At 47.7% G+C, this 19,345-nt stretch overlaps 1 protein-coding gene across 1 annotated transcript in view; it reads right to left on the reverse strand.

The window, feature by feature from the left end:
• The window catches only part of cdc42bpb (CDC42 binding protein kinase beta (DMPK-like)), a 66,247-nt gene that overhangs the window by 37,512 nt on the left and 9,390 nt on the right, over window positions 1-19,345 (reverse strand). Inside the window, 2 exon segments of the mRNA XM_034290069.1 lie at window positions 254-337; window positions 9,359-9,450. Coding sequence (XP_034145960.1) covers window positions 254-337; window positions 9,359-9,450 — 176 coding nt within the window.

The raw sequence follows: 19,345 nt of genomic DNA on the forward strand, positions 1-19,345 counted from the left end.
CCCCCAAAGGGCTTCCTGTGAATAATGTCAACCACACACACTCCGTCTCGACTGGTCGGTCTCCAAGGTCGACGTCCGAGCACACATGTCAGAGGGGGCGTGGTCAAAATAACCCCGTTTAAAACCGCTGAAGCCTTGAGCTCAAGTTAGTGTGAGACTATGGGTCTTCTGTGAGACACAGGAATACAACCGGACCCAGTACTGAACCTTGACCTGGGCTGGGAATATCCGTAATAGAACATATGATCTTTACCTCCGCTCTCTTCAGCATCTCCCACTTGTTCAGGATCTTCATGGCGTACACGCGTTCCGTATTCTTCATCTTCACAACCGCAACCTAGTTTTGAGGAAGGAGGAAGAGGGAAAGGGGGAAGGGAGGAAGTCATTAAAATGCAGCGTAAACGAAGATAGTTGCAAGTTGTGGACTTCTCCTTATTGATGTTTCCTGCCACCCCTACCGACCTAGTTACAGAACGTCTCCCCCAGGACCCGGCCTTCTAAGAGGGGACGCATCCCAAATGGTACCCTAGTCCTTACACAGGGCCCAGGTCAAATGAGGTGCCCTATCTAGAGGGGAATGGGGGCCATTTGGGATGCAGGCAGCGTGTTGATCTGTGATCCTCATGTGTTGACGCACCAGCTAACACCAGCAGGGCCGGGCCTCATGTCAACTTAATAAGACACATCGGGATGTTTACACACTTTTGCTGTTTTATAAGTTATTCAGCCATGTATGCTTCTGCCTTTGGCTCGCTGTCTCCATTTACATACACTCCAAGCCCCGCCCCTCTGCCACACATTTACATACACTCCAAGCCCAGCCCCTCCGCCACACATTTACATACACTCCAAGCCCAGCCCCTCCGCCACACATTTACATACACTCCAAGCCCTGCCGCTCTGCCACACATTTACATACACTCAAAACCACACCCCTCAGAGCATGGTGTTGTTGTTTATTTTAATATTACTACCATAAAAATATCGCCGTTTATTTTTCATAACCGGAAAACCAAATCGTGTTGATAGTTTACTCCTCCTTGCTCACCTGTGCCCCTCCTTAAGTCCTTGGTACCAAATATTTAGTTGAAACAGGAAAGTCTAAAGCCAACATTAGCATAAATAATCGGTGTAGCCCTGGTACCGGGGTAAAACACCAGCGGAAACGAGGCATTACATACACTCAGAGTCCCTACCCATTTAACTTATACCAACTAGGGTGAAAGACCAACTCTTCCTTCGTGAAGACTGACAACAAGGGGTTTCAAACTGAATCGCTCTCATGGTTGAACATTATTTTATTCTGAGAAGATTCCACAACAAATGCGACACAATACTGCCCCATTCATACCCAGCCGGAGCTGGCCAACGTCGATTTAAAAGGACTCGATCCATTGAGTTGACAAGAAACTCTAGTCAAGCTTATTCAGAGGGCCCATGACCCTTCTAAACCGCGATAGGAGACGGGCTGCAGCAAAACATGGGCCCTAAAATAGTTCCATCTCTGAGATGTAATTATAATGCACTACAACAGGGCTGTCAAAGTCCATCTCTGTTGCTGGCGGGCTAACATCCTGTAGGCTCTCACAAACTGTGACACACCATTCGAAAAATCAACGGGACGGAAAACTAATGTCAGGGGAGTCACTACTGGGGTTGGAGAAAATATCCTACATGACAGTAGTTCCCCAGGAACAGGGTCAGAGTAAAAATCTACATGAGAGTAGTTCCCCAGGAACAGGGTCAGAGTTAAAACCTACAGGGGAGTAGTTCCCCAGGAACAGGGTCAGAGTTAAAACCTACAGGGGAGTAGTTCCCCAGGAACAGGGTCAGAGTTAAAACCTACAGGGGAGTAGTTCCCCAGGAACAGGGTCAGAGTTAAAACCTACAGGGGAGTAGTTCCCCAGGAACAGGGTCAGAGTTAAAACCTACAGGGGAGTAGTTCCCCAGGAACAGGGTCAGAGTTAAAACCTACAGGGGAGTAGTTCCCCAGGAACGGGGGGGGGGGGGGTGTAAGATCTCTAGGAACAGGGTTGGGGAGCTCAGGGTGTATTATAAAAGAAGGTGTAACAAGGCGCTCGTCAGAAATATTATCCAGGGCGGTCAGAACAATACTACATAATGACATAACACCATGTGATCCTACGTCATTAGTTGTGTGTGTGTGTGTGTGTGTGTGGGTGTGTGGTCTGAACCTTGGCTTACTCCGACAGGTCACATGGTGTTTACCCAAGTAAATTAACTGCCAGAGAGGAGCGTCAGACACACCTGCTGCCTCAGCAGACCAGGAGACCACACACGCCCACACACGTCCTAAGGCCAGGACATTACAAGAAACACGCGTGGAGACAAACACACGCCCACACACGTCCTAAGGCCAGGACATTACAAGAAACACGCGTGGAGACAAACACACACCAACACCTGGGCCGAGAGAGAGAAGGGAGCAGGAGAAGGATATTGAAATAAAGTAGATCGCTATCCAGATAACCTAAGGAACAAGATTATCGGTGTGCGAGACGGTAAAGTTCAATTTTAAAATATTTCTTGACGTCTGTGGCTACTACAGCACCCAAACGGCAGGCAAGGCAAAGGAGGCCAGCCCATCTCAGACAGTCCGGACAAAAAGGAACTATTAAATGTTCAGAACCCCACGCAACCCAACGAGACTGCAGACACCTCAGAACACGATGCATAAACGTTATTTCACAGCGACGCTTTCAGACACAAATGTGGCGAAGGACAGCGGCGCGGACGTCTAAATTTAGTTCAAATCCCTGAAATCACCTTGTAGAAGCACACACACAAAACCAAGCCAGACATCAACAAAGGGACAAACAGACAAAAGTAACACTGAAGGCAACATGTCGAGTTGTTACAAAACAAATACACTTATGACAAGTACATATACAACCCCCCAGTCCACCTCTGCCTCCCTCCCCCTCTCTCCCTCCCTCCCTCTCTCTCTCCCTGTTCCTTGGGCTCCTTTTTTAGACCGAATAAACACATCGGCAGTCAGGCTGACCTGATTCTACGCCAGCGGTGAGAGGTGTTTTCCACACAGACAGGGTACATAACGTAGCCAAAGTTTCAGGATTTCAAACTTCGGAAGGACATGGTTAAACGTCAAAGTAAGAACAGAGGCCAGTGGCTAGTCCGGTCCGAATTTTACTGCATGATAGCCATTATTTCAGCATTTAAAATAAATCGCAAAAATGTCTCACGACCTTGACGAACTTAGCTGTGTGTGTGCGTGTGTCTTTGTGCATGCCCAGGCTAAGGAAACAGAACTGACAAGGACCTTTCAATCTGGTTTCCAAGAATTTCCACCAAAGTCTGTCAATGATTGGTGGACCGGTTGGAAGTGGACCGGCATTGAGCACTGAGCATTCGGGCACACGCCCAATACAATGTCATCTGGTGTGTACTCACATAGGGCTTCCACTAAACGATGCAGGCACTAAGCTCGAATCCACCTGGCTTCATTCTTTTTAAATGCTGCTCGGCTATGGAGGCTAAGATGACGACACGGCGAGCAAAACTTAGGAAATCCTTTCCTCGCTCACATCCCTCCTCCCGCCCCTCAACAAGCTCTTCATTGGGAGGAACCGGCCCGGGGCATGGAACGCAGACCCTTTGCATCCAATCAGCTTCCACCAGGAGTTGAGGAATCAGACTGAATAAGAACAGAGGGAGGGAAGACGGGAGCCGGTAACATTTTCAGAGACATCCAGCAAACTAGGCGTGAGCATGCTGGCACCAAATCCTCCTAATTTCTCCTTCTTCCTCTCGACCCAAACTCTTCCCTTATCTCTCACCTCCCATTTCCCCCTGGCTTCCCTTTCGCGTCGCGCTCTTGTTTTCATTTGCCCTCGTTTTCTCTCTCCCCTGTTATTACAAGTCACACAGGACGAGTTTTAGAGGGGAGGAAGGCCAGAGTTCTATAGGCGGGTGAGAGGGATTTTTTTTTGGCAGGGTCTGAGGTCCGAGCTGTCGGGGACCTTCTGTACTGAGAGAGGGCTGGGTCCTCCAACAGTCCATGCACCTCCCTTTCTCCCAGAATCAGACCAGTTAGCGGTGACACCGTCCATCATAAACAGGAAATGCAGGCCCAACACTTATCAGGGAGGCATCCTGTAACCTAAGAGCCCAAAGGAAACTGCAAAGGGACTGGGGGTGGGGGGGGGGCTGACATCAACAACCAGACGGATGTAGACCGGGACTCACAGCACGCACACACACACGCACAAAATGTTTTAACAAAAAATCAAGTGATCAGATTATTGTTATGTTGAATTATGTTGAATCAAAATAGACTCATACAGCATTCTGGGTATTTTTTGCACAGCCAACATTTAAGACGGCACCCCTTAAACAAAACAAATCGCTGCTGAACTGAACCCAAGGGACCAAGTGGCTTTGCCCAGATTGTGTGAAAATCACTTCCCTGGGTGTGCGCTTGTCTGCACGTGTTTCGTTCGCTACCATTTCAGGAAAAATTTACACCCCTAAAACCCCTGACTTTTCTAAATACTAACTGTTATTGTCTAGGACTTGTCTACGATTTTTGGTTAGGTTTAGGATTAAAGGTGAGGTTTAGGAAAAAGTGTGAGTGACTGAGGTTAGAGGTTAAGGTTGTCAATTTGAGAACAGTTTTTTCTCAAATCCAGGAAAACGTGATAACATGGAGTGTGTGTGTGTGTGTGTGTGTGTCTGTGCGGCTGTCTGAAGGTGGATACACTCTCTGGCACTACGGATAAGAGTGTCTGCTAAATGATTAAAATGTAAAATGTGTGTGAGAGAGAGCACAATATATGTTACGGGAAACACTATTTTGGGTCAGATTCCCCGGTAACAGCATTCCTTTTCCTGTGGGTTTCCTGGAAGCAGGGCTGTTGTCCAGACCTTCCTGTTCCCGGTGTGTGTAGGTGTGTACACGTGTAGGTGTGTACACAGTGTTTCTACAACTATATCTAGGGGGGGGGGGGGGGGGGGGTCGCAGTCCGACAAGCCGGCATCAACGACACGAAAGGCTCCATGCGTTAAAAGCTAAAACGTCCTCCCTGTACACCAGTCTCGGTGGCTTGTCAACTATTTTCTTAAAATAATTTGACAATACGGTCTCTTAACCTTCCATTCGGAAATTTATACAATACACACTAGACAACGCAGACTTATCGTTGCTGCCGAATGCTGTTTCCAGCATGACGCTAACCTATGGTAGCCATGAAGTCGTGAGTTAGCTTGCCTCTTACCTTTGGTTGTTGCTCAGACGATGGCTACCTCCTTCATATCAATGTCACACCCACTTACTGACCGTTGAACACAAACGTGCACGTACACAGACAGTCAGTTACGTTTCTTTGACCTCACTCCAAGGCTTGACACTCTGAACCAGATAGGGCCACAGTGTCACTGGACCCCCCCTGTCTCAGCCCCAAGGTCTTACGCTGCTATATTATTGTGCTGGGGGAGTAGGGTCAGTTCTCCTTCTCCACTATAAAACCTTGCAGATCAAAGAAATGCATTTTCTACATTTTCCCTCTCTTGCCGTTTTAAACTTAGGAGGGCATGAGGTCCTGGCCCACACCTGAGGAGTACCTGGCTTGAAAGACCCATTGCTGTCCCTGTCCATAGTCCTCCTGGTTGTGTTGCAGATCAAGACGATACCTGACTATTTCAGCTGCCACTGTGTTGAGACCTCCCTTGTGTTGCCCCTGTCCTTCTCCATCTGGTCAAGCTTCCAACCTGGACTAAGTTTAAATAGACTCTGGACTCAGCCCACATGCATTTATTATAATAATTTGCACTCTTAATATGTTCACGCGGCACAGCCAGAAGTGGATTGGTCACCCCTCTGAGCCTGGGTCCTCTCTAGGTTTGTTCCTAAATTTCGGCCTTCTAAGGGAGTTTTTCCTAGCCACTGAAATTCAACACTACTGTTGTTTGCTCCTTGGGGTTTAAGGGCGGGTGTTTTGTAAAATCACTTTGTGACATCTGCTGATGTAAAAAGGGGCTTTATAAATAAATTTGATTGACTGAACATCGGGTGCAGGACGTTGTTGCTCTGCTCTGATGCGTTTGCGATAGGAAACCGATTGTAAATGGCTAAGGCTGTTAGACACTACAGCACGGTGCTACACGCCCAATGTCGGTATAGCATCTCGATAATTTTGTCACACATTAACATCACGCCAAGTTTGAATATTTCACCACACACAATTAAGCATTAAGGTTTCTTAAGTTTACTTCCACAACAAACAGCATCCATAAAATGTATGGCTTTTGTCAATGGTCGTTTTAACAGATTATTAGCCAGCAATAGGCTTACTAGTGTATACTAGCTTACTACTTGGATTAGTCATAAGAATTTCATGGCACAACATTTTTCGTTTTTCTTTCGTTCGTGAATGACATTGATAAAACAGCTATCAATATAGATGACGATAACTGACTTTTCCATCAAGTGAAAAGACGAGAGAATCGTGCAAACCCTACTCTTTTACTGCCTTAGGGTTTTTGATCTAGCCTATACTAACCCAAAAAACAAGAACGGATGGATATTTTGAAAATCCACCAGAAATAGTCGCAATATAACTGCATGCAGTTTTAATTTAGGCTTCCTATAACACAGCTACAGAAGGTTGGAGCCAGCAAAGATTTTGCCCATCCAGAACAAATCCTAATGCATAATTGTATTTGACTGTGAAGAGATTCGAACCCGGGACCTATTGTTTGCAGGTTTGTGTATCTAACAACTACACTACTTAACAAAGGGTGGGAAGTCACTCACTCAGTAAGAGACATTCGCTCTTATTGGCCGGCTCCACTTACACAGTCCAACAAAAAGTGTATTATGAAAACATGTTCTTTCTGTCGCGGCACATCACAATTTAGCAACGCTTTTTATTAAATTTAGAGGGAAACACTGGTACATTTGTAGATGTGTAATTGTGTGTGTAAGTGTGTACATGTACTCTTGCAGTGCATTTGAAGTGGGGACCATTTTTTGTTTTAGAGGTTAGGTTTAAATGGAGAAATAAGAGAGGTTCAAGTTTAGGCTCTGGTTAATTTAGGGGTGGATTTCAAACCCATTGTTAATTCCCAAAAGGTCCGTACCCACAAACAAACTACAGGGCTGTGCGTGTCATGAGTACCATGCAGAGGAGGCCTAAAGAGCAGAGGAGGCCTAAAGAGCAGAGGAGGCCTAAAGAGCAGAGGAGGCCTAAAGAGCAGAGGAGGCCTAAGAGTGCTCGCATGCACACAGTCCCAAATCGCCCCATACTCCCTATTTAGTGGTCTACTTTGGACAAGGCTCAGCCCATAAATCACAGCCTGTATATAGTAAACAGGGAGACATTTTGAACACGTCCCTGGGCCTCCATCTGTGGGTCAGAGCAGCTAATGGACAGGCCATCGATTAACTTGGCGCCTCATTGATTAGTTCCGCTTCACATGGCGAAGAGACACCCACCTCATTAGACCACAATCACTTAACTGAAGGGGTGACGTTCATAGAACATTGTTGGAAAACGTTGTGTGGAGGTGAACATCACACTGAACCACAGGTCATAATCACATCCTGGCAGGCAGTAACTCATCAGGTCGATGCTTGACAGCGATCGCGTTGACATTAAAAAGACAGCTGGATTTGTTCCAGAACAGATAGTAAAACCTTCATGACTGGGTGCCCTATCAGGATGGCTCTACTCATGGGGTAATCTAATCTTGAGGGCCGTCCACAATTATAAATGTCTTGTGAGAAGTTAGTCAATTTGTTGTTTTTATTTATTTAACTTCTGTGGGGAACTCGTTTATCAAATGTGATTACCACTATACAAACAAAAAGCTGATTCTTCTCCAACACAAAAGGAAACAGCAGTCAACAACAGACTTATAACCTTCTGTTAAACGCACCAATGTACATCGTGGCCAGAAAGCAAATTTCAGTGTTTGGTGTTAAAAAAAAAATTGCAATATAGTGACCTCTGATTCACCTAAATAATTAAAGAACCCCAAGCCAGTAACCACAGCTACTGATCCCACTGTCCACGACCAGACATGACATAAATCCCAGGTGTCAAGTAACCACACGCCTGGTCACTCTTTCTCAAATCCTCCTCGACTATGGCAGCCATTTCCAATCCAAATTGGCATCGCATTAGACAATGAATCAGGAATGGGCTTTTCTGGCATTTCATAATCTCTCAATACCCTGTCAATGCCATCTTAATCATGAAAACAGTTCAACAGAGAATTCAGTCTTTTGTGGATTAAGTAGCGTGCATATCAAGTCCACTGATGTGGAAGATTTAGGGCACTTTAAAAGTGCAATCTTGAGTGAAATTTCAGGCGTTACAGAATTTAAAATGACTGAGCTGGACTGCTGGGAGAGCCTTCTAAAGACAAACGTGTGCTTACATTTTCACCGGTTGTTTGGTCGTGCATTACAAATGTACAGCTTTTATGCACTTTAGTGACTTGCAACCACAAGACAAAGAAGCTCTGGACTGCACCTTTAAGCAGTCAAAGGGCAAAACAGTGGAAGCCCCTGACAGAACAGAATGTGTTAGCAGTGTGAAGACATGTACAGCACATTCCACACATAAACAACTGATCCATCATGCACGCCCTGATTTGTCCAGGCTCAAAAATGGTTCAGCTTTGCCAGACCAACCCCACCCCCGCAGGGACATTTAGGAGGAGCGGGGCACTGGAAGACAGGGAGGAGGACAGAGAGGGAGAGGGGGAGAACTATTCTGCAAAGAGGGGAGACGGTTTGCACAGGCGGGCCAAAAGTGAAAGGGTATGTGCAGTTTAAAGTCAAGCCAATGTGCAGCGCTAAATCACAGCGGCGCTAAACTTTGCTGCATGAAGCCGTAAGGACACGGCAGCCGTCTTCGTCCTTATTTCAATTTTACGACACCACAAGCCTCAGCGGACACTTGAGCCAAGTGTAACAGGAGTGGAGATGTCAGGATGACCAAACGTTGCATTTAAAACCATAAATCTACACAACTGTGCCGGATTTGATCGGACTAAAGCCATTTTAACACAAGAAATCAGAAACAGTCAGACTAACTGAAGCAGCCAGCTAATCCAACTAAACCCTGTGGAGAACAATCCCAGGACGACATCCGCATGTTAACGGCCCTCAGACCGTGGATGTCCCCCTGGGCACAAAATCCCCTCCGATGTCTAGAAAACTTTGGCATCAGTCCTTCTCCGGCTCTTGAGCGAAGTCTTCACCACACAGGAGCTTGGCGCGTTGCCAATAAAACCTCAGGACAGTGACCACGGTGCCTGTGAAGCTTCGCACTGAAGAGCTAACTGGCCGCATGGTTCAAGGCATCCTTACCTCGCCGAACGCCCCTCTGCCGATGACCTTGAGCATCTCGAAGTCATCCCGGTGAAGACGCATCTCCTTCACAGTGGTGGTGAACGGTTTCACTGCAAGGAAAACAAAAACGGAGGTCAAATGCAGGCCTGGGTCCACAAAATCCTGTTCCTTGCCAGTTCAACAACTCAAATTCATGTTACTACCAGTAGTACCACTAGTATTACATATTCGTTACATTGGACGGTATGTTATGAGGGCACGATACGACATGAAACCAGGGTTAGCGTTCACTCTGACGGTAAGCGCAGTGGGATCTTTGGTGATCACAGAGCCAGGACACCCGCTCAACAGCCCACCCGAAAGACGGCACCCAAAACAGGGCAACATCCGCCCAACAACATCAAACCTTCACAGCGTTAATTACCCCAAGGTGACAACTCACCGGACCCAGGTGAACCGGGGGGGGGGGGGGGGGGTCTGGGGTAACATTAGCACCTGCGCAGTAAATCTACCCAGGGCTATTCGGGCTTTCAAACAACCCAGACAAAATGCAACTTAGGCTTTCAAGTGCTGACACCACTCTGTTTATGTGTCTTAACTCCACGCTGAGGCATTCGGGCAGGGCCCATTAGGAGTTAAATGACGCCGGGGGGGCTGGTTGAGAGGGGGGAACAACAGCCACAGACTGCTCCGCGCCCCATCGCTCTACCCCTCCTCCCCACTTTACAAGGCCTGGTGGGGGGACTGGCACAGACCCAAGTGGGGCCCGCGAGGAGCCGGCCCGTAGCGCTCCACGCCATATGAGGACATGCAGTTAAGTCTCCGAGGACCTGCGTGGGGGCGTTCATCACACTGGAGGCGTTTAGTGTAAACGGAGGGGCCGACGCGCCCCTTGGCCGTGTCCATTCACAAAGACGAGAGTTCAGGTCAGGCATCAGCTGCTGGGCCACGGCCCGTTCAGACCGACAGGTTTATGACTTGGCGACGGGGGCTAACCAAAGGGTTACAGCGCACACAAGCACGCACACGTGCAATCATACACAGACACCGATCACCCCGAAACCTAAAGACTGTCACACTGTGATCACCCCGAAACCTAAAGAGTGTCACACTGTGATCACCCCGAAACCTAAAGAGTGTCACACTGTGATCACCCCGAAACCTAAAGACTGTCACACTGTGATCACCCCGAAACCTAAAGACTGTCACACTGTGATCACCCCGAAACCTAAAGACTGTCACACTGTGATCACCCCGAAACCTAAAGACTGTCACACTGTGATCACCCCGAAACCTAAAGACTGTCACACTGTGATCACCCCGAAACCTAAAGACTGTCACACTGTGATCACCCCGAAACCTAAAGACTGTCACACTGTGATCACCCCGAAACCTAAAGACGATCACACAACAAACATCATAGTAACACAGAAATTACTTCCCAACATGTAGAGGGACAAAATGTGTTGCAATTACAGACTCTTTCCAATAATACTCTCATCCCCCACTGGACAAATAGACACCCAGTGCAGGAGACGCACGCTTCCAGTATCAACATCACCCTCATCATCATCTCAAACATTTAACTCTGTATAAGGCCTTAGAGATTTCACTCTGGGGTGGAGTCCATTCGGAAACACAAACATGTAAAATAAACATGTGATCAACCATTGAACCCCCAGAGAAGACCGACATGATTTGGGTCTACATCCAGACAGATGTCAGCATCGGGGTACCCCGGACAGCCACAGTAACTGACATATGGCGGGATCGATTGAACTAAACCGTTGAGATAACGGCCGGCACTAGTTTCCTCGTACACGCGGCCGACATCCCATGATCGATTGAAGGGCCAGCGCCTTGTACCTTCAGCAAAGGAAACAAAGACTTGCCGTTCCTACGCAGTGTCACAGGAGGGGGGTTTTGTGCGTGTAATCTGATAATCCTCTCAACCTAAATAATGGGGCATTTCCATTATTCACATGTATGCCGAGCTCTTCTCAATTACAATAAACTCTTTCCAGAAAATCTGAATGAATACCCGCTGAAAGCAGAGCACCAGCTTTGTCTGTAAATGTGTATGAATGTATTCTGAATGGGAACCCTGTCCTACTGAGAATATAGGACCATGTGTCTTCGCCTGAAATGAGTGGGGTTTCTCTCTGAAATGAGTGGGGTTTCTCTCTGAAATGAGTGGGGTTTCTCTCTGAAAGGCAACAAAACATCTTAAAACCACAGGTGGACGTGCAGAGGTAATTTTTGCTTTTCATTCATACATTACTCGGCGGGCAGCTTCCACGAACGCGTTCACTATCTGAAAACCTCTTGAAGTTTGGTTCCTTAAGGGGATGGCATGCTGGTTCCTTCAGGCCGCGGCACGCTCAGCATTCAGCCGGCAACCCACGTTCCCTTGGATCACATGTGCCACATGGGGGGGGGGGGGGGGGGGGGTAAGGGCAGTTCGACAGCTGCTTTGGCCTCCCTCACAGGCCCGGGGGGGCATGGGCTCAGCACACGGTGCCACTTGGAGAAGGGGCAGCACCGTGACAGAGGCCTCAGCTGGTCACAGAAGGAAAGAAGCGCCATTGTCTCTGATGAAATGGATCCCCGCCAGGCCTAAACGAACGCCACTCATGTCAACGCATTGGCAATTGGTGGACATGCGGCGCAAGACGTTAGATGAACCCTGAAGAATAATTTCAGGCGAAACTTTGATTTCCTTTCTTTTCCCTCGATTGGCATTAAAACTAAAAGATGATGGCGTTTGGTTAAACAGGACGTGCACCTCACGGGTCTCATCAGGATCCGAGTTAATCAATTGTGAACGTCTCAACGATACAGGACAGCGGGCCTTTTATTATTTCATCGTTTCACACAGCCAGACACATAGAGCTCCGGACAAAATTATAAGACCACTGCACCTTTTCCTTTCCTTTCCCAAAATGTTGAAAAGGAACGTTTTCAGTGAGGAACAGAAGCGTTCAATTCGCAGTGGTCTCTTAATTTTAACCCCTTTGTTCCTCACTCAAAACCTTCCCTTTCGACCTTTTCGGAAAGGAAAGGAAACGGTGACGTGGTCTCTTCGTATTTTCTGGAGCTGAATAGACAGTTCACAAATTCACCAGGAGCACTGATCAGAAAGCAGATTGGACGGTTTGCTTTCGAAACTAGCTACAATGAAAGTGACAATGCAACTGACCAGAGTGAGATACTATTTCAACCAAAGGGGACAGATGGAAAAGGCCAGCGCTGCCTGACATCAGCGCAGGGAGATGACTATAGCTCCCATGCTGTACGGATTCTGTCAGGAAAGGGCCTCCCTATTCGGAGCCTGGCGGAGGTGCAGCCTAAACCAAATTTAACTCAAATCGGCAGCAGTAAATCTCCCCCTTGCTCACGCACAAAAAAGGCCAGCCAGCCCAAACCCAATTCATCATCATTACTAAAGCATGCGTCCTCAGACGCAAATACTTTCGCACAATAAACTCGATCTCAAGTCCGTCGTTCTGACAACAGACTGCTGTCCTGAAAAAACAACCATCCATCACGGAGACTGTAATAGAACGTTTAAATACTCAAACTGACTAGCTGTAGTGGATTAAAAATCATAAAAACACGCACAATAAATAGACAAAGGCAAGACAAGACAGAGCCGGAAGAATTTCGGAGAAATGCTTTGGGATCCTTGCTGCGAGTTGGAGTTAGAAGGCTGTTGTTGAGACAGGACTGGACGTCGGACAGGGTCTCTGGGGAGGGAGGACTGGACGTCGGACAGGGTCTCTGGGGAGGGAGGACTGGACGTCGGACAGGGTCTCTGGGGAGGGAGGACTGGACGTCGGACAGGGTCTCTGGGGAGGGAGGACTGGACGTCGGACAGGGTCTCTGAGGAGGGAGGACTGGACCCCGGACAGGGTCTCTGAGGAGGGAGGACTGGACGTCGGAGAGGGTCTCTGAGGAGGGAGGACTTAAGGTCGGAGAGGGTCTCTGAGGAGGGAGGACTGGACGTCGGAGAGGGTCTCTGAGGAGGGAGGACTTAAGGTCGGACAGGGTCTCTGAGGAGGGAGGACTAAAGGTCGGACAGGGTCTCTGAGGAGGGAGGACTAAAGGTCGGAGAGGGTCTCTGAGGAGGGAGGACTAAAGGTCGGACAGGGTCTCTGAGGAGGGAGGACTAAAGGTCGGACAGGGTCTCTGAGGAGGGAGGACTGGACCCCGGACAGGGTCTCTGAGGAGGGAGGACTAAAGGTCGGACAGGGTCTCTGAGGAGGGAGGACTGGACGTCGGAGAGGGTCTCTGAGGAGGGAGGACTAAAGGTCGGACAGGGTCTCTGAGGAGGGAGGACTGGACCCCGGACAGGGTCTCTGAGGAGGGAGGACTAAAGGTCGGACAGGGTCTCTGAGGAGGGAGGACTGGACGTCGGAGAGGGTCTCTGAGGAGGGAGGACTAAAGGTCGGACAGGGTCTCTGAGGAGGGAGGACTGGATGTCGGAGAGGGTCTCTGAGGAGGGAGGACTAAAGGTCGGACAGGGTCTCTGAGGAGGGAGGACTAAAGGTCGGACAGGGTCTCTGAGGAGGGAGGACTGGACGTCGGAGAGGGTCTCTGAGGAGGGAGGACTAAAGGTCGGACAGGGTCTCTGAGGAGGCAGGACTGGACGTCGGAGAGGGTCTCTGAGGAGGGAGGATGGGACATCAGAGAGGGGCGAACGTTAACAATTCAAGTTAACTTTTGAACTTACAACGAGTCACACTTCTTGGTACTTGCTACATTTTTACAACAGTGTTGAATTACACTTGCCGGTGTGTCAATGAATGGCCCATTATGTAAATACTCAACAGAATTAAACTGAGTAACCTTTCATCAAGTGGCAAACTACATCCTTTGTTCGGCACACAAAACCGCCACCGGCGGCACCAGCTTGCAACACACGTGAGCCAACAGCACTTAAGTCCTGAATCACTGGACATAAATATGCCTCCCAAAAAAAAACTCCCCTGGGGCTCAAGGACCCCAGAAAGACATTGAGCAGGGGACCACGGCATGGAGAATGACTCAGTTTACAACTGCCATTAAAGAAAATACGCCCCCAGTTTAATCACAGTGGGTTTGAATAAGAAGTCATTCATAACCGGGTGTGTTAAGAACTGAGATGGGATGTGAAGCCCCCTTTTGTCCGACACTCAGGCCCACACTGAGTACAGTGTTCATCGGTTCACTTGGGGTCAGTCATGATGGAGGCCAGGGGCAGCATCGTTGGTTTGGGGCTGGGACAGTGTTTTTGACCCAGTTGGCCGGTTGGAAGAGAGCGAGAGGCGGGTGGGTTAGGAGGAGAGAGCTCGGAGGGGTAAGGAGGAGAGAGGGGCTGGAAAGGTAGAGAGGCAGGAGAGGTAAAGGAGAGAGGCAGGAGGAGAGGAACGCACCAGACCAGGAGTCTGGAGTCTGAGCTCAGTTCCGGGCACTGAGACGTTAAAACCTCTTAATTCATTTAGATGAAATGTAGCACTGAATTTCCTCGGGCCCCAAACCAGACTGTCCATCTCATCTCCTCTCTGCAGGCCGTGCCAACATCAAATAAATGGCGCTCGTGTGGATCGCACTCATTCAAGCGCCGGGTTTCCTCACTACTCTACCATAAGCGTTCACTGCTTTAATTTGCTACTCTGTCACAGAGATCCACATCCACTTCACAACCCTTCCTTGGGTGGCCGACATGAACATCCCAGCAAACACAGCAGAACAACCCCCTGTGAACGTCGCGCCAGGAGCAGCTTCATCCCTGCGATACAGTCACTAGTATTGCACGGGTATTCTATTCATCAGTTTGCCTGGCGGACGCCACTGTGTATGAGAACTCGTATTGGATTTTACAAGGTGCAGCTTTGGCTTGACAGGCTCACGTTCAAACACGGGAATAAGGAACGTCAGGAACGTCAGGGTGGGGCTACCTGATTGGAGCAGGGTTGAGTGTTAGCAAAGCGCCCAAGTAGGGAATTCAATAGCTAGCAGTAACATAGGCACAAACACGGAAAAAAAAATACGAGTCCTTAGCCCGAATGTGGAGAGCAGTGGTTTTCCAACAGACACTTTAACTTTACAGTCACAATTAGTAACTTTACAATTAGCTTGGCATCAACTTCCCTCCTCCCATGTTTTAGCCAACATGCGACAGCATTCCGGTTGTGAAGCCACGCAGGCATCAGAAATACTACCCCTTACATCAACATGAAACCCATTTTTCTTTGTGTGAATTCCCGGCGTGTCTGGAGTGATTGCCTGGGTGGGGTGGGGTCTGACATCCGGCAAAGCATGCTGGGAAATGCTTGTAGATGAGTGACAGTGCCTACACGATTGGGGGCGGGTCGGGGTGCTGGCAGGTTCATTTTGCCAAAGAAGACCATTTATGTCAGTGTCTCGCTTCCACGTGCATCTTCTCGGTGGCCGAGAGAATGGGTTGACCCCAGCGGATGCCCAGAGTAAGGAACCGAACGGTCTGGCTCGTGGAAACGCTTTTGGGGCGAGAACGGTGACTCGATCGCCGTGGCCTCTAGGGTTCCTTCTGTGAATTTGCAACGTGCCAAGCCTAACCACGCGGTCCTTCTCCCTAAACGTCCGGTATTCCTCTGTCTGTCTCACTCCGATGTTCTGACCGCTCCCTGACACACTCGGTTTCTGATCGCACACACATGCTTCAATTAGGCCTAAAGAAATAAATGCCAAAACAAATGTACATCGGACTTATTGGATTAAGCAGCAACATTCCTTTCCAAGAGCTTACAGGTTTATCACAGACTCAAAATAGACTGGATGACTCAAGATGGGAAAATGTATAATTGGGTAACATATAACCCCCCTGAACCGAGCCCAAACACGCAAAAATATCTGTAGGATTATACCTTGCATGGGACTCATTAGAGGCACACCGACATCTTTGGCCACTGGTTATAAAAGTGTCACTCTTGTTCTAAATTGGGTCCCTGAAGTGTGCAGTATGTCATGTGTGTTGATGTGTGCCCCATGACATCAAAACCACACACTTTCACGAGGTGTGGTAATGGTCCTACGAACAGACAGGACACACAAACTACGTATTACAGATCCAACCCTAAAATTGGTGCTTACAGAAGATCTTTACACCCCAGAATGCACTTTTAGACCTAAGAGCCAACTCAGACAACAACAATTGTTGTAAAAACAATGTTATTTAAATAAAATATGTAAATACAATTTTCGATTAACACCAGCAACAAGAAACTCTCGTGGCACCGTGCGGTCCAATCAATGTCAGGTCAAATGTGCGTTGGCCAAACCCATGCCCTAGAAGGCACATTAACTTCAGACCATGATAGTTTTATCCAGATTTGCCACATTGTGGCTTACGATCACCCCGGACCCGTTAAAAAAAATTTAAAAATGCTGTCAGGATGCTGTCCAGTAACCACAAACCATAACAAAAAATTCTAGATTTGCAAATCCACTACTGCATATTTCATAAACATACCTTTGTTTGTTATTAGGTGGGCTTATTTAGCTCAGTGCAGCAGCCATGAGGCCAAAAAAAAATATTTTAGACAGAAAGGACATGTGTCCTAAAATAGTGAGCGAAGTCGCTTGATGTACCAAGTCATTACTATCTACGCACATGCACTTGCTAGGGCAGTAGACAGAAATATATATATATATATATATATATAAAGATAGAATAAAAACACAAAGCCAACTTTTACACTCAAGTGGTTCCCTGAGGAAGATCATTCGATGCTGGGCTCTGAGTCAAAACAAAGGGCTGTCGTAGAGGACATGAGCACATTCCTTCTCTGTCAGTCTTGGGACAACACAGAGTATTTATAGAAGGTGTCCGTTGAACTTCCACCCCGTGAACACAGAGGGGACGTGTCCCAAACTGTGGTTAAGAGATCCTTAAAACACATGGCCAAAATCAAATCAAGTTTATTTTACCAGGTCTACGAAAGGGCGAGGTCACAGGTGAGGTCACAGCGTGTTTCTGGAGGGGCTTGGGTACACTTTAATGGGGTTAATCTGGTGCAATTTGGACACAAGATATCTACCTGACTCAAACCTTTATTTAATTATATATTTTTTATTTTTTAAATACAATTATTTTTAAAGATTTGAGTCAGGTACAATGGTGCACACACACACAACTGTGAATTACCAACCAGTGAAAGCTCAGTCTCTCTCATCCACCAAAAGCCATCGGTGCTCAATCATACTTCAGTCGTGAGAAAGTCTGCCGACAGCGATCGGTTGGTCAGAAACGACTGCCCTGTGACCGTTCGGACCAGTCTGGCCGCGGTCCCACTCACTTTCCAGCTGAACCATAAAACAAACACACTTGTTTTTCAAACCCACAACCAACCGGAGTTAACCATATCCGTGTCGGCCAATGATAATGACAGGCCCAAAATGGCTAATTAAACATTGATGAGAACGACAGACTCAAAAGGGGACACTGGCCCAGTGTATGCTTAAGGGTTGGGGGCGGGGGCAACAGGAGGTAAAAGCATCATAGCCCCGCCCAGGGTTAATCTATTATCCAGCACCAGCTGCCACACACACACACACACACACACACACACACACACACACACACACACACACACACACACACACACACACACACACACACACACACACACACACACACACACACACACACACACACACACACACACACACACACACACACACACACACACACACACACACACACACACACAAGCCCAGGGCTCCACACCAACATTTCCCCCCGGTGCTACAGTCTTCCTGACGGCTGCACCAGCACACTGGGTGTTCGCGTCCCCAGAAAGACAAATGATCATTAGACTAAAACATATTCAGAATAATACTTCATTTGTACACAGAGGAGAATACAGTCATCTGATTCATTCTCAGACTGATGTTCTTTGCGTCTGTGATTAGGGCCACTATCTCCGCGGCATAGGCTTCCATGTTAGATTGCTCATGGGTTTAGTTATTATAATCTTGCATTTCACCAAACACCATCCGCGTTGGCGTAGTACATTTCAATGTGGCAATATGGACTATTGATGGTGACACAATCAGCGGGGCTAGGCAAATTGATCCGTGCTACTCATTACATATTGCCCACTATAAAGCCAACTAAACAACCACAGAGTCTATAATACATTACCTACAAAAAAAAGAAACAAGTTGCTTTTGATTGTCACCCTGATGCAACCAATTTAATTAAAAAAAAAGGAGCTTGAAAAGCCAATCAAAAGGGTTGAAGAACACCCTTCACCAGAGAGGTCACGCTGGGCCGGCCAGATCATTGCCTTCTGCTACCAGGAACGGAGCAATGGACACCTACGAGGGACTTACCGGACAGTTCCCAGGCCACAGGATCGGGAAATGTGTATGGTGTCACGGAAGGTAAAGCCACTGTGACGATGAATCACACACAGCAGGCACCTCGAAGATTTGCCTCAGGGGTCCATCAGGGACGGACGCCATTTCTGACCCCTGCATGCCATCGACGAGCAAAAACACTCGGCTGATTGTCGCGCAGGTGAGCTACATGGAAAATGTTCAATGGAAAAACCAAATGGCACCTTGAACGTGCCAGTGTAGGTTTAAGGTAAACATTTGGTACTGTCCTTCAGGACCAAATCACACCTAAGCCACGCCCCCTTGTCCAATCCAGCAGTCATTTAAACCTCCATTAACCCACTTCCTCGGCCCCAGGTCAATAAGACGCACTGAGATGCTATTGGCCAACGTGATTTCTTTGCTTCGGTCTACAAAACAATATGAACATGTTAATGCGCCAGACTAAATTCCCAGAATGCGTCAATGAGATTCAACACACGGCTGATTAGTTAGGAACAAGAATCATTGTGGAGAATCACTTCAAATTGATTCAATTCATATGCCATGTACATGAAAAAACTAACTGTGTGTTCAATGGAACCATGGGAGTTAAACATTTAAAGAGAATGAAACGGCAAATATAAAATTAACTTGATTGAT

The sequence above is a fragment of the Esox lucius genome, chromosome 23 (assembly GCF_011004845.1).
Source record: "Esox lucius isolate fEsoLuc1 chromosome 23, fEsoLuc1.pri, whole genome shotgun sequence".
Classification (NCBI taxonomy): domain Eukaryota; kingdom Metazoa; phylum Chordata; class Actinopteri; order Esociformes; family Esocidae; genus Esox; species Esox lucius.